General features: G+C 44.3%; 1 protein-coding gene across 1 annotated transcript; it reads left to right on the forward strand.

Annotated features, from left to right (window-relative positions):
• The first annotated feature begins 573 nt into the window (after positions 1–573).
• LOC125635432 (C-X-C motif chemokine 13-like) lies at positions 574–13,655 on the forward strand. The gene is made up of 4 exons (XM_048847129.2): positions 574–803; positions 6,284–6,419; positions 9,984–10,067; positions 10,771–13,655. The coding sequence occupies exons 1-4, from the start codon at positions 740–742 to the stop codon at positions 10,802–10,804; spliced, it is 318 nt and encodes a 105-aa protein (XP_048703086.2). The 5' UTR covers positions 574–739; the 3' UTR covers positions 10,805–13,655.
• The last annotated feature ends 734 nt before the right edge of the window (positions 13,656–14,389 follow it).

The following is a 14,389-nucleotide window of genomic DNA, read 5'->3' on the forward strand; positions in this document are numbered from 1 at the left end:
TTCAGGTCAATTAGGGACACCTGAGTCCAGTTAAGGGCTGCCTGAAACCTGTTAAAACCTCTCTCCTGGTGGGGTGAGTGGGGGACAGACACAAACTGCTGCAAGGCTGGAGGCAGCTGGGAGATAGGCTTCTCCAATGTGAGAGACTTGCACTCCTCCCCATAGGGGAGACACCCAAACCCAGCACCTGTTTAGGGGAAGGACTGACACCCCAGGGCCAGTGACAGGACAACACCTGCCCTAGTGAGGGGCCAGGGAAAGGTATTCCCTTTTTTTGGTGTGTTATAGACTTTGTTTGGCAGAGGAGCACTCCTCAGGCCTGCCCCAAGGCCAACCGGGAAGGTTCTGAGAAACAAACCCCGAAGAGGGAAGACAGACACGCTCCAGAGTGAGGCTGATTTACCCCAGGCCTGGTCCCTGCCAGAGGAGGGAGCGCTAGGTCTAACAAGGCAGAAGGGGTGCCACGCCACATTCCCAATTCCAAATTTGCATATGCTCTTGTGATAGTATAACCCCTAATGCCCAGAACATTTACCTCTTAAGAGGAAGGAATCAGAGAAGACCAGGAAAGAAACTTAAAAAAAAAAAAAAGAGAAGAATTTGTTTCCGTATACTACAGGACTCTGAACAGAAAATTCCATTGTAAAGGCTAATCTCCTGCAAGTTCCCCTTTTTGGGTGGCAATAAAAAGAAGTGTCATTCAAGCTGCATTCAGTGACCTTGTCTAAGAGAGGCCAAGATGAAGAACCTGGCAGTAGTCCTGGCAATAGCCCTGATGGTAACTGACCTCCCTACACTGACTGGTGAGTAACTTTTCCCCTTAGAACTTCACTCTCTTGTATAATTTGCTTTTAAAAGGATGTAATGTTCACCATGAACCTGTCAATAAGCCCTATAAGCCATGACTCTCCTTTTGGCTTGGGCGCTATTCCTACCCCTCGATTAGTAAGACCCTGATTCAGAACGTTGAACTGTGTAGGCAGATTCTCATACCCATGCACGGATCCAGAGAGTTCTGCCTGTCACGCCACGGACAGCTCCATTTCAGTGTGTGGGGGTATGCAGGACTGGAGCCTATACTTGTATTCCTTTTTACATTACATTGTGTTATAGTGGAATATACAAACCAGTAAATAGAACTATCTACACACACACTATTTATAGTGCTTTATAGTCCAAACCCATGTACAGTACTCCCTGTTTTGCTTTTCTCCTTATAATATCCAAATCAAACATCTTTGAAAATATGAATGCAACACTGCAAATGAGACTGAGCATGCTGTATTTTTTAATTCACCAGTTTTAAATGTTAGTTACAATGAAACTATGTTAGATTATGATTTCTTTAAATGGCTGAGAAATTAAGGACAGGAATATTCATTCTATTCAGCACAGCTTAAGTGTCTTTTTGTAACTTAAGGTTTTGCCTAGAGGGATTCTCTATGTTTTGAATCATAGAATCATAGAATCATAGAATATAAGGGTTGGAAGGGACCCCAGAAGGTCATCTAGTCCAACCCCCTGCTCGAAGCAGGACCAATTCCCAGTTAAATCATCCCAGCCAGGGCTTTGTCAAGCCTGACCTTAAAAACCTCTAAGGAAGGAGATTCTACCACCTCCCTAGGTAACGCATTCCAGTGTTTCACCACCCTCTTAGTGAAAAAGTTTTTCCTAATATCCAATCTAAACCTCCCCCACTGCAGCTTGAGACCATTACTCCTCGTTCTGTCATCTGATACCATTGAGAACAGTCTAGAGCCATCCTCTTTGGAACCCCCTTTCAGGTAGTTGAAAGCAGCTATCAAATCCCCCCTCATTCTTCTCTTCTGCAGGCTAAACAATCCCAGCTCCCTCAGCCTCTCCTCATAACTCATGTGTTCCAGACCCCTAATCATTTTTGTTGCCCTTCGCTGGACTCTCTCCAATTTATCCACATCCTTCTTGAAGTGTGGGGCCCAAAACTGGACACAGTACTCCAGATGAGGCCTCACCAATGTCGAATAGAGGGGAACGATCACGTCCCTCGATCTGCTCGCTATGCCCCTACTTATACATCCCAAAATGCCATTGGCCTTCTTGGCAACAAGGGCACACTGCTGACTCATATCCAGCTTCTCGTCCACTGTCACCCCTAGGTCCTTTTCCGCAGAACTGCTGCCTAGCCATTCGGTCCCTAGTCTGTAGCTGTGCATTGGGTTCTTCCATCCTAAGTGCAGGACCCTGCACTTATCCTTATTGAACCTCATCAGATTTCTTTTGGCCCAATCCTCCAATTTGTCTAGGTCCTTCTGTATCCTATCCCTCCCCTCCAGCGTATCTACCACTCCTCCCAGTTTAGTATCATCCGCAAATTTGCTGAGAGTGCAATCCACACCATCCTCCAGATCATTTATGAAGATATTGAACAAAACCGGCCCCAGGACCGACCCTTGGGGCACTCCACTTGATACCGGCTGCCAACTAGACATGGAGCCATTGATAACTACCCGTTGAGCCCGACAATCTAGCCAGCTTTCTACCCACCTTGTAGTGCATTCATCCAGCCCATACTTCCTTAACTTGCTGACAAGAATACTGTGGGAGACCGTGTCAAAAGCTTTGCTAAAGTCAAGAAACAATACATCCACTGCTTTCCCTTCATCCACAGAACCAGTAATCTCATCATAGAAGGCGATTAGATTAGTCAGGCATGACCTTCCCTTGGTGAATCCATGCTGGCTGTTCCTGATCACTTTCCTCTCATGCAAGTGCTTCAGGATTGATTCTTTGAGGACCTGCTCCATGATTTTTCCAGGGACTGAAGTGAGGCTGACTGGCCTGTAGTTCCCAGGATCCTCCTTCTTCCCTTTTTTAAAGATTGGCACTACATTAGCCTTTTTCCAGTCATCCGGGACTTCCCCGGTTCGCCACGAGTTTTCAAAGATAATGGCCAATGGCTCTGCAATCACAGCCGCCAGTTCCTTCAGCACTCTCGGATGCAACTCGTCCGGCCCCATGGACTTGTGCACGTCCAGCTTTTCTAAATAGTCCCTAACCACCTCTATCTCCACAGAGGGCTGTCCATCTCTTCTCCATTTTGTGATGCCCAGCGTAGCAGTCTGGGAGCTAACCTTGTTAGTGGTTAGTGGTAATCTAATTACCCTGTAAGATATTTACCATCCTGATTTTACAGAGGTGATTCTTTTTTACTTTTTACTTCTATTAAAATCCTTCTTTTCAGAAACTGAATGCTTTTTCATTGTTCTTAAGATCCAAGGGTTTGGGTCTGTGGTCACCTATGCAAATTGGTGAGGATTTTTTTTACCAAACCTTCCCCAGGAAGTGGGGTGCAGGGGTTGGGAGGATTTTGGGGGGGAAAGACGTTTCCAAACAATGCTTTCCTAATAAATAAACCCAGATAAACGTTGGGTGGTGGCAGTGGAAGTCCAAGGGCAAAGGGTAAAATAGTTTGTACCTTGGGGAAGTTTTAACCTAAGCTGGTAAAAGTAAGCTTAGGAGGTTTTCATGCAGGTCCCCACATCTGTACCCGAGAGTTCAGAGCGGGGAAGGAACTAATTTACCATCCAGATTCAACGCATCCGATGAAGTGAGCTGTAGCTCATGAAAGCTTATGCCCAAATAAATTGGTTAGTTTCTAAGGTGCCACAAGTACTCCTTTTCTTTTTGCGAATACAGACTAAGACGGCTGCTACTCTGAAAAATGAAACTATAGTTTGACGTAACTTGGCAAGAGGCTTGTGATTTCTCATATGGGGAGTGAATTAATATTTATCTCTCGTGCCTCGTATAGTAATTCTTCCTCTCTACAACTCTAGGCAGGGAGAGATTATTGCTTCATTTTGGTTCACCAGTACTGCCACATGTTTTTTACCCTCTTGACTGGGTAAAATGAGATTAAGAAGCTTCCACCCAGCCCCTTTAAAATTACACAATTCTGTTTCTGATCAAATTTGTCTTAACCATTTTTTGCTAGTGACTTTGAATAAGAAACTTAATATGACCATTTATTAATTACATGCAGCAGTCTGGAAGTCAGCTGGCAACTCAAATCATTTTACTGGTGAAACAGATGTCAAAACATTCAGTTTTAATATCTACTGTGTAGCATCACCACAGAAACTGTGGCCCTTGATGTTTGGTTTTCTTACCTGGAACTGTAAAGTAAGAGTTGGGGGTTGATATCTGCTACTACTAAAGCCAATTGGAGTTTTGCCATTGAGTCCCATGTGAGCAGGATTGGACCTGTAATGATATTGGAAAAATTAACCTACTGCATGCTAAGCAGGGGTACCTAATTAGTCAAAGAAAATATCAAGGCATCAGTAAAATTGACCCTGATCCTGCAAAAACTTAAACACATGCCTATCTTTATGCACCGTGAGTCGTAGACTTCATTGAAGTCAATGGCACTGCTAACAGTATGTTAAGTTAAGCATGTGCATATACCTTTGTGGGATTGGCACTGTTGACAATACTTTAAATCCCCAAACACTGACCACCCCCTCCCATCCTTTCTTGCAGTTGTCTTTTACACTCTGTCACTTCACTGCAATAACATTGCAAAAGGAATTATTACTGTAACAGGTTTCAGAGTATTACTGTAACAATTATTCTTTTATTATACTTTTTAAGGTACCAATCACTTATTTTGTACATAATGGTAGAACTAACGGACTGTGTAAAACATTGGGTAAATTTTCAAAAGTGCTCATATTCAAAAGTGACTTAAGTACTTGAGAGACTAGTTCCCATTGAGTTTCATCTCCTAATTGCCTAATTCGTTAAAAATGGCCCTTAGCTTCTGAAATAAAAACCCTTACTACTGAAAATTAAAATGAACATTTAAAGTAATATTACATGGAAGGTTATTATGTCTTGGTTAAACTTAACATAATTTAACTCAAACATGGAAAAGTCTGTTAGAACAAAACCAATGATTTTTTGGCTGAACCAAAAGGCAAACATTTTCATTATAAAAAGAATCCAACTCCTAGAATAGAAGGAAAACGTTAGAGCCTGTTTATTTTGGGGAGAGCAGGATAGTGGGTAAAATTTTCAAGAGTCCCTTTTTCAGAAGCAGCTTAAAAACTTAGAAGACTAATTTCCACTTAAATAGGTCTGGTCTATACTTAAAATTTAGATCAACCTAGCTACGAAAAACTCACACTCCTGAATGCCATAGTTATGGCAATCTAACCCCCAATGAGATGCGGCTAGGGCAATGGAAAAACGTTTGTGTTGACCTTTCTACTGCCGTTCACAGAGATGGATTACCTACGTTGACGGAAAACCCCGTCTGTCGACGTAGGAAGCATCGATGCGATGACATGGTACCAGCATAATTGTAGCACTGCAGCTGCAGGGTAGATGCCTTTAGGCTCCACATTTCAGCATCTATCTCCAATTTTAACGTTCTTCCAAACTAGTTACCTCCAAAGATATCTCACTTCTGTAATTACAGTACAGTGTAATAGACGGGCTTGAAGGAAACCTTCACTGCTTCTTCCACCTTTTAACGTCTTTGTCCCCAGTCCTGTAAGTTACTCCCTGCAGGCAGACTCCTGTACCCATGTGGAGTCACTCACAGGATCGGGGCATTTGTTAGTTTACATCTGAACTGAACAGGTCTGATCCTGAAACTGATTGCACGTGGGTCGGCTACTGGGCCTCTGTGAAACCCCGCTGATGTCCATGGAGCTCCATGAGCCCCAGCAGTCCTTCCACACAGCCCTGTAATGGGCATAGAATAAATGTATTATTCCATGGGCATAGAATAAATGTATTATTAATTACTTGTATTGTGGTAGAGTCTAGAAGTCAGGGCACCAATGTGCTAGGCACTGTATAAGCAAAGAGCTAGATTATGAACTTTTTAGGGCAGGGACTAAGTTTAAGACTGTAGACAACAGATAAATACAAACAAACCAACCTGCGGCATAAGGAAATGATGAAATGATATTAGTGAGCATGATAAATGGTGCTCATAGCATATGAGTTTCCTAACCATTGTAAAGTGTTCTGCAGGTATCACAAAAGAGAGAGAGTTTGAAGGAGGGCATCAACATACCCTCAATTCCCATTCCGCTTTCCCTCACACGGCTATGGCTCATAGTCAAAAAGACAGTGATGTAAATTCAACAGTTATTTTCATTAGTGTTTATTCGTTTTGAGGCTAGGTTATTTTTGATGTGCTCTCTGTAGTAGCTTAGAATGGGTTTGGGCCTTGGCAATTTTTGGCTAACAGAGACAAATAGATCGTTTTGTTCAACGCTTCCTGTTGCAGGTCTACCAATGGAAAGCCTTCTACTCAACCGGAGATGCAGATGCCGCAAGCAAACCTCAGAGGTTATCAGTGCTTGGAAGATTAGTTTTATTGAGGTGATTCCTCAGGGGATTCAGTGTAGAAGAAAGGAGATTATGTAAGTGGGAACTCCAATGACCCTCAATTTATGCAATTTCTTTTGTCATTCATTTACTGAGTAGTTTGCGTGATCAGTTTTCTATCCAGGGGTTGTTTATACATGTCCTGGCTCAGCTCTTGAGATCCTGCCAGACCTCTTGCAGATTAACTAACAGATTCCACTGAATCTGAGACCTCTATGCAAGAAGAGGCAAGAATTGCCCCTAGCAAGGATGTGAAATGCCTCTATTCACTTTAATGGGGTGTGACCTCTGAATCCTCACTGGCCTCGTCTAAACTAAGGAAAGGTGCATTTTAAAATGTGTTAGGTCTTGTTTCTGTGACATCTGCCATCTTGGCCAACGTACCAGATACTGAACTGGGGACCTCCAGAGGTAAACACATGAGTCTCTACAGCATGAGCTAAAATGCCAGATTTTGTAGCTAGGGGCCATAATGAACTCGCACTGACCACTGGATTACCTCTACAGACACAAGTTGCACTGCTGTCACTAAAATAGTGTAAGCCTGATTTAGTTGAATCCAGTGCAAGTCTGTGTGTACTTTTACAAGACACACTTATAATCAATTTAAAACTGGTTATACCAGTATGACTTAGCTGTAAATGTACTGAGGTAAGTTAAACTGACGAGCCATATTTACATCCAGTTATCCACAGAGCGGTTTGCACCAGTTTAAAATAACGCTATTTTAAACTTTTTTTATTTTATTTTTTTATTTTGAAATGCAAAAAACCCAGCACCTATCCGCCCCCATAAGGCAAGCCTGCCACAACCACAAAGCAACTCCGCTACCCACCCCCAACCTCTTCTCACCCTTGTGTGACTCTCGTTCTCTCTCACACACACATGCCGTGCACTCGCATGTTGGTGGGCAAACAGCTGTTGTAGTTCAATAGTTTTGATCTGTTATCTCAAAGTGCGAACGCTGCAGAATCTTTAGCTGGCCACAGAAACTCTTATCAATCGATATCCCAGTGCATTGTGGTGATAATGCAGATCTTTAGACTCATGGGAAAAACAAAACAAAACAAAACAAAAAACAAACCCGGCAGATGAATTTATTTTTCTGGCAACTGTCAAATCCATTTAAAAAACAGCCCCAATCCTGTGAGTTACTCCATGCGGGTACAGGAGTCAAATAACCAACCTCTGCCCTGTGTTCAGGGGACCTGGGGCCCAGCTCCGTAGCTCAGGGGGTGAGGTAACCCTAAATTGCATCTTTAGTTAAACTGGCACAGTGTGGGCCTGGTACACCCTCGAGAGTTGTAACAGATACAGCTATTTCAGTTAAGGGGTGTGATTTATATTTTTTTTTAACTGAAATAGTTTTACCAGTACAAGCCCTCGTATGCGTCAGCCATAGCAGTATAAAGGTGCCTCAGACCAGTATGGGCTATTCCCCTTCCTTGTACAGGAATAGCTAGACCCGTATAAAGCACCTCTACACCAGTATAACCCACCTGGGTAGGCTGTACTTTACCTCTGACTATACAAGTAAAGTTGCACAATTTCATAGACAAGGCCTTGGTGTGTTAGGTCAGGCTTTAGCTACCAAGTTTTAATTAAGTGATCTTTCACATTTAGCAGTGAGAGCGGACAAGTTTTAACACCTTTAAAAAGAGAGGCGACCCCAGGGTTGAAGATGGCCAGCTCACTTCCCCCCTCCCTTTTTTTTTTTCTTAAGAGAACTTAATTAGAACAGATTAGCTGCCACACAAGGAACCCACAGATGCTTTTTCCTAGTCTAGACAAAGTCGGTGTCTCAGGGCTTGCCTGCACAAGAAATGTTTCCAGTTATATCTGAGGAGTTAAACTTCTATAGCCATACTGGGATAACTCCCCGCACAGACACTTTTAATCCAGAATAAGAGTAGCTTTCTCCAGTTTAGTTTGAACTCCTTCCAAAAGTGACATAAACTAAACCAGAAAAAGCCGCTCATATTCCAATTAGTGTCCATGCAGGGAGTTATATCATTAAAACTTTTAATGTTTTAAATTCACATTTTAGCTTAATGGTATAAATTTCCTGCGTAGACAAGCCCTGGCGCAAACCCCTCGGTGGACACTATGTTAACTTGATGTAAACATGGCTCTTGTCAGTTTAATATAGGCCATATTTGCACTCAGGAGTAGCCCTGACTGAGCATGCAGGATACCTGCCCCTCTGCTCCCCCCTAAGTGTTTGTGGCCCCATTGGAACTCAACTTAATTAGTTGCCAGTTAATTCAAGTTAGCTAGCACCTTTGTAAATGCTAATTTAGACACTGCACAAATTTTTGTGGTTTACTGTAGGGCTCTGCCTGGGGTACATCACAGCTGTGTGTGTCCTGGAACAAACATTTGCAGAGAGTATCTAAACTGTCATTTACAGAGGAGTTGGCTAAAATGAGTTAATTGCCAATTGTTACTTGAGTTATAACACAGCCATAAACTCCTCTCGCTACATACCCTAAGTGTAAACAAAGATATTCAGAGATTTGCACCAATTTTGCTAGTCAGGATTTAACCTTGCTTAAAATAAGGTAAACCCTGCTTCGCTGAAAGCCCCTGGCACGTGTTTGTCAACACTTAGGCTATATCTTCACTGCGGAGTGAGCTGGGGTGAATAGCAACTGAGTCAGCCATGCGCAGGTGTAAGCAGCCACACTGCGAAATCACACCAAAATCTACTGCGTCCTCACTGGGCCTGTGCTCCCCAGTGTGTCACCCAGACCTCTGGGGGCATATCACGTGGTTCCTTGTGCTGCAGTAAGAACTGTGTTCTTTGAGCTGCTCTAGGAATCTTTCCTAATGAATTGTGGGAGAACTTGTCTGTCCTTCTGGGCACCGAGAGCGAAATGTGAGAACTTTGAGCGAAATTAAGGACTATCCGTGCTTGAGTGGTTTAGCCTGCACCTTGGCTGCAATGTGGGTGTGTTACTGGCATGAGTGAAGGCAACACCTGAGATTTAACCCACACCCCCAGCCATGCCAGCTAGCCCAGGTTTAGAGCACCACCATCAAACCTGGGTCAGAACTTTTTGTGTGGACAGCAGGAGGGTTGGGGCAGCAGGCATGTAAGAACTCAAGTTAACTCTGATATGCCCTGAGGGGTCAGCACCGGTGCACTGCACTGAATGCTGAAATTGCCAGTTCCACACACCCAAACCCAGCTCCCACTTCAACACTGCAGAATTACTCATCTGCAGTGGTGGATTAGCCACTGGCCAATGGGACCCGGCCAATTGGGTGGTCCTGGAAAATTGCGTGTCCCCACACCCTGACCTGCTCCGCTGGTGCTCCTGTGCCGGGGAGCGGGGGAAGCCCCTGTGCCCCGATCCCACTCCCCAGCAGCAGTGCCGGGCAGGCAGGACAAGTCCCCGTTCCCTGGCAGGAGTACCAGGTAGGGTGGGGGGTGGAGGGACTGCAGGCTAAAGGGGTGGGGAGAGAGCCCCCACTTGGTTTGGCCCAGGGCCCCACAAAACCGTAATCTGCCTCGGCTCTTCTCGCTAGGTGACCGCCTGGAAGATATCCCAAGGATTGATATTATGAGATGCTAAAATGACCCCATTATTTTTCAGACTTACCCTGAAGAATAAACAGAGAGCCTGCGTGTATCCCAATGCACCATGGATCCAGCTATTGCTTCATAAGCTGATGCAGAGGTACTGTATATGCAGTAGCTAATCGCCACCTTCCAGTGGGCACCTTGAGAAAGAGGTGCAAGACTACACAGCAAAATAGTTTTGTTTCTCTGGCTCACCAGTTCATACTGAAAAACAGCCAGGGGTCTACAGGAGAGAGGGTGAGGAGTCTAATCATACGCAAGTCGCTTTTGCTGCCACTCGACATTCAGAAGAATCTAGCAATATATTATATTCTGCCACTTCAAATTCCCTTCCCCTGCAGAGACCAGCCCCTAGTGCTATTCTGCACCATTAACCCGCTGCTACGTTCTACACTTGGGGGAGCAGTATTTCGGGGGGGGGGCGTGAGGGGGGGGGCTTGGAAGAGAAATAGCGTTATGCAAACACTCGGCATCGCCCAAGAGATGATTCATTTCAGAGAAGCTTGGAAATGGGGGCGTAAGACGTTTCGTTCCCGAACGTCTAGGCATCAGAAACAGGTGCCTGGATAATTAACCCACATTCCCCCCTATCACTACCGGCATTCAAACATCACAGGCCCCACAGTGGCAGGAACAGAGCGTGAACAGCCCCCCTGTTCAGAGACACTGTGAATTGCCATTTGCAATTTGCCGTAATTGACGCCTGGTTTGGATACTTTTAAGTAACTAAAAACAGTTGCTGCCTTAGTTTCAAAAAAACAAAAACAAAAACAACTTTTTTTTCTCCCCTCTCAAACCAGTAACAGCATCAGTGCAGTGCAAGTCCTGGACTGACTTTTCCCAGCAAAGGGAACCGAACAGAAGCCGGCTGACTGAGGGACTGAAATTCCTTTCCTGGAGGGCAACGGTTCACTGATTTCCCAACTACTATTACAACCTGCTATACTATTTTTTACTCTACTACGCATGTTTAAGGGCTGCAGTTTGAAACTCTATAGTTAGTTGTGATTGCCCTCGTCAACCTCAGGGGAAAGAGTGCGGATTTGCGCTGATTTTGATCGGAACAGTAAGCATGAACGCTGCCTTGTGAATGCTTAATGTTGCTATTGAGACACATACTGTGAAGAGCTTAGCTCCAAATATGTTGCGGGGAGGATTCGAGTGGACCCTCCCTATTCCTGCATAAGTTAACTATTGAATAATGAGTAAAGTGTACTACTGTACCCTACAGCATGGGGTAAAACTCCTCTTCTTCAGCTGTCAGTAAAAGCGCATCGCTTCCCTCCTGCTAGCTCGCACGCTGCTACTTGGCACCTCCTTTCAAGCTCTATGTAACTCTGTCTCCTGACCGCCTCTAATCATAGACCCTCAACTCCACCAGTGCTTCCACCCATTTGTCAACGTCTTGAACAACTGCCTCTGTGTCGTCTTCCACACGGCCCCCTAGGCATGGTATGACCTCTGAGTGTCCATCCGCCAGGCTGTAAGGATAAGGCCTGGGTCTGCAGCCATATTGCAAGGCCTTTGTCTGCAGCCATGTAAAAAGAGCAGCAGCCATTAGCTGAGAAGCAGGACGTCGCATCCTCACAGTCCATCTAAATTACATTAAAAAAAGGTAATATCAGGTTGTTGAGGAGACCGTGTCCTAATGGCCCCCACTATCACCAGATAAAGAAACAGATCTTAAGGTGGTTAAAGAAAACTTAGTTTGATGGCCTTATCAATAGCGGTGGTGGTGAAATCTGCTTTTCTTTCTTGTTTTGTCATTATGGTCCTCACTTCCCTATTGTTTGTCTGTATGATCTCTGTCCCGTTCTTTAATTGTTTCTGTCTGTTACAGCATTAATTTTGCTAGGTGTAAATTAATCAAGGTGGTGGGGTAGGATTGGTTAGAAAATTTTGTTAGGATTGTTTAGAAAAATTTTAGTTAAATAAGTGGTTAAGGTATAGCTAAGCAGGGCTCAAGTTTCTCTGTGTAAACTGGGTCTAAAAGGAAGTTCTTTGGGAACAAACTCCAGGACACAACCCCAAGAACAGAGCTGCCAGACCTCAACACTCTGCCAGTGACACCATGCAGAAACTGGAGTCCCCAGATGGACCTGATTCTGACTGGCCCTCAAGTTCATCTGCCTGGCTGGGAGTGGTGAGCGCTGCATGTGTAGTGTGTGCATTCTGTTTTCGGTGCTTGCTCATAAATAGAGGATAAGGCTTTTTCACTGGTAAAAGGTCCTGCAAACCCACAGAAAATTACACCCTGAACCCTAGGAATTGGGTGAGGGTGGGTACTTCAATTGACAGGGTTACGCCCGAGCCCTAGGAATGGGGTAAGGGTGGGTGCCCTAGAGTGTGCGAGTAACAGAGAATTTTGTGCAGGTAACAGGCCCTAGCCTCTCTGCTTTTCAGTCCCTCTTAACTCACTTCTGCCATGCTGTCTATAGTGAATGTTGTAGATTTGTACAGAAACCCCCCCATCCCCACCCCAAACCCTTCCCTAATCTCTGTCAACCTGCCTCTTCTTAGACTGCATCTCCTTAGGACAGGGGCTATACCTTCTTGTAGCTCTAGAAAGAGCCTAAGGTATTGAGGCTACTACTGCAAACAATGGAGTATTGAGAGTCTTATTCAAGCAGTCACCCTGACCCACTTGAGTGTTAGTAAAACTCAAGGTAGACTAGCATTTCCACTACAGAACCCATTTTTCCAGATGACATGATTTGACTGTGTAAAACTTCTATGTGTAACAAACCCTGCTTCCACAGCCCTCATGTATGTTTCTGGTCTCTTCTGGCTCACACATAGATTAGTTACCTAAGTACAGGACGCAGCAGGGTAGAGGAGAGAAACCGAGGAGGCACCTCCTCTGATTGATCTTTGATCCTTGTCTGTGCTCCAGGAACTTTAGTTTCACCTGTGGGGTTAGTGGGGAAGGACTATTACCCTAGGCCAAGGGCCACCTTGTAAGAGAGACTTTTATGGACCAATGGCCCTTTCCCCCCACAAGTTGGTTCTGAGAACATCCTCTGGTGCCCAGCCAGGGAGGACTCCATGAATCACATCTGTGAGGCCCTGTTTTAAGGAGTAAGTATATGGTCAAGTGCTACTCCCTACCTTGCTCATACATGCCAGATGGCAGCAACAGGCTTTATTAAAAGGTAATACTCTTCATGGAGAAACTCTCTGCTTTCCCCCATTGCAAGTTTGAGTTCTCATTATTAGATCTCTGATTTACAGCAGGTTCTAACCAAGATCCCCATTGTGCTAAGTGTGGTACAAAACACAGAGTAAGACACAGTCCCTGTGTGCCCCAAGCAGTTTACAAAACAGAGGCATGGAGAGGGGAAGTCACTGCTGGTCAGTGGCAGCATAGAAAACAGCACCAGGTGTCCTGACTCCCAGTCCCAGTGGCCTATCCATGTTCTCGCTCCTGTGAATATTTATGTTCCATTCATTACCATGCTATTTGAGCCACCTGTTTGGGTAAGCAGAAACATATGTAGGATGCTGATCTGGATCAGTGCATTTCACTTCACAAAAGTCATTAGTGGTGGTACAGACTGCTATGCGATTACAACTCTGCTGTTACCAGATACAAAACTAGACTGGCTTCTCTTTTCCTTGAGTTGCCATTTCTGTTCTGATTGTATGGCATAATGTACAGTACAATTAAAGTGCAATCATTTATGCACTTGGTGGTTTCAGATTTGGTTCCACTGGGATTTCAAATGAAAACTTTGAAGAAAAACAAACATGCAGGTGAAGTTTCTTTAGGTAAAATTGCCTAAGGCAGCCACCTCATTCCAATGCAATTATTACTCCATAAGATGTAGTTCTAAATAAAAGCTCCCTATTTTATGAAAACAGCTGGGTACATGATCCTGCAAAACACACATTCCTTCCTCCCTCCCTCCCATTCAGCGAGAGTTTGTATTAAATCCTTTATCCATTACCTTGCTCAGCTGTATGTAGTAGATAACCCTAGTCCTACAGTTTCCTGAGGTCTAATCAAGGAGCTCTACATTTAATTAAGTCCTCTTTTTAAACGTTTTTTCCATTCATAACTCAAAAGTGACCGGCCACAAAAACTTCAATGTATATTTTAAACTCTCAGTCAACAACCATTAGGCTTCTATGTGAATTATTTCTCTTTCTTCCCCTTAAAAAGAGGATCACACCACAGGTTATTCTGTGGTTTTAAAGGAAACCTTTAAAGGAAACCCAGAACTTGGCCAAGATTTAACAAAAAAATATTTTGGATACGTAACCCGAGACACTTTAAAGGGGTCTGATTTTCAAGACGTGCTGCCCCCTGTGAAGAAAATCAGACCCTTTTAATATGTCTCAAGTTGAGCACCTAAAATCACCCATCACTTTTGAAAACCTTGACCAAGAGCGGGACTGGCCGCTATCCCAAGCCTTTGG

Source organism: Caretta caretta, chromosome 4, assembly GCF_965140235.1.
Source record: "Caretta caretta isolate rCarCar2 chromosome 4, rCarCar1.hap1, whole genome shotgun sequence".
NCBI lineage: Eukaryota > Metazoa > Chordata > Testudines > Cheloniidae > Caretta > Caretta caretta.

Coding starts and splice junctions, on each gene's coding strand:
- LOC125635432 (XM_048847129.2), top strand. CDS start 740: ATGAAGAACCTGGCAGTAGTCCTGGCAATAGCCCTGATGGTAACTGAC. Junction 804..6,283: donor TGACCTCCCTACACTGACTG/GTGAGTAACTTT, acceptor TTCCTGTTGCAG/GTCTACCAATGGAAAGCCTT. Junction 6,420..9,983: donor TGTAGAAGAAAGGAGATTAT/GTAAGTGGGAAC, acceptor ATTATTTTTCAG/ACTTACCCTGAAGAATAAAC.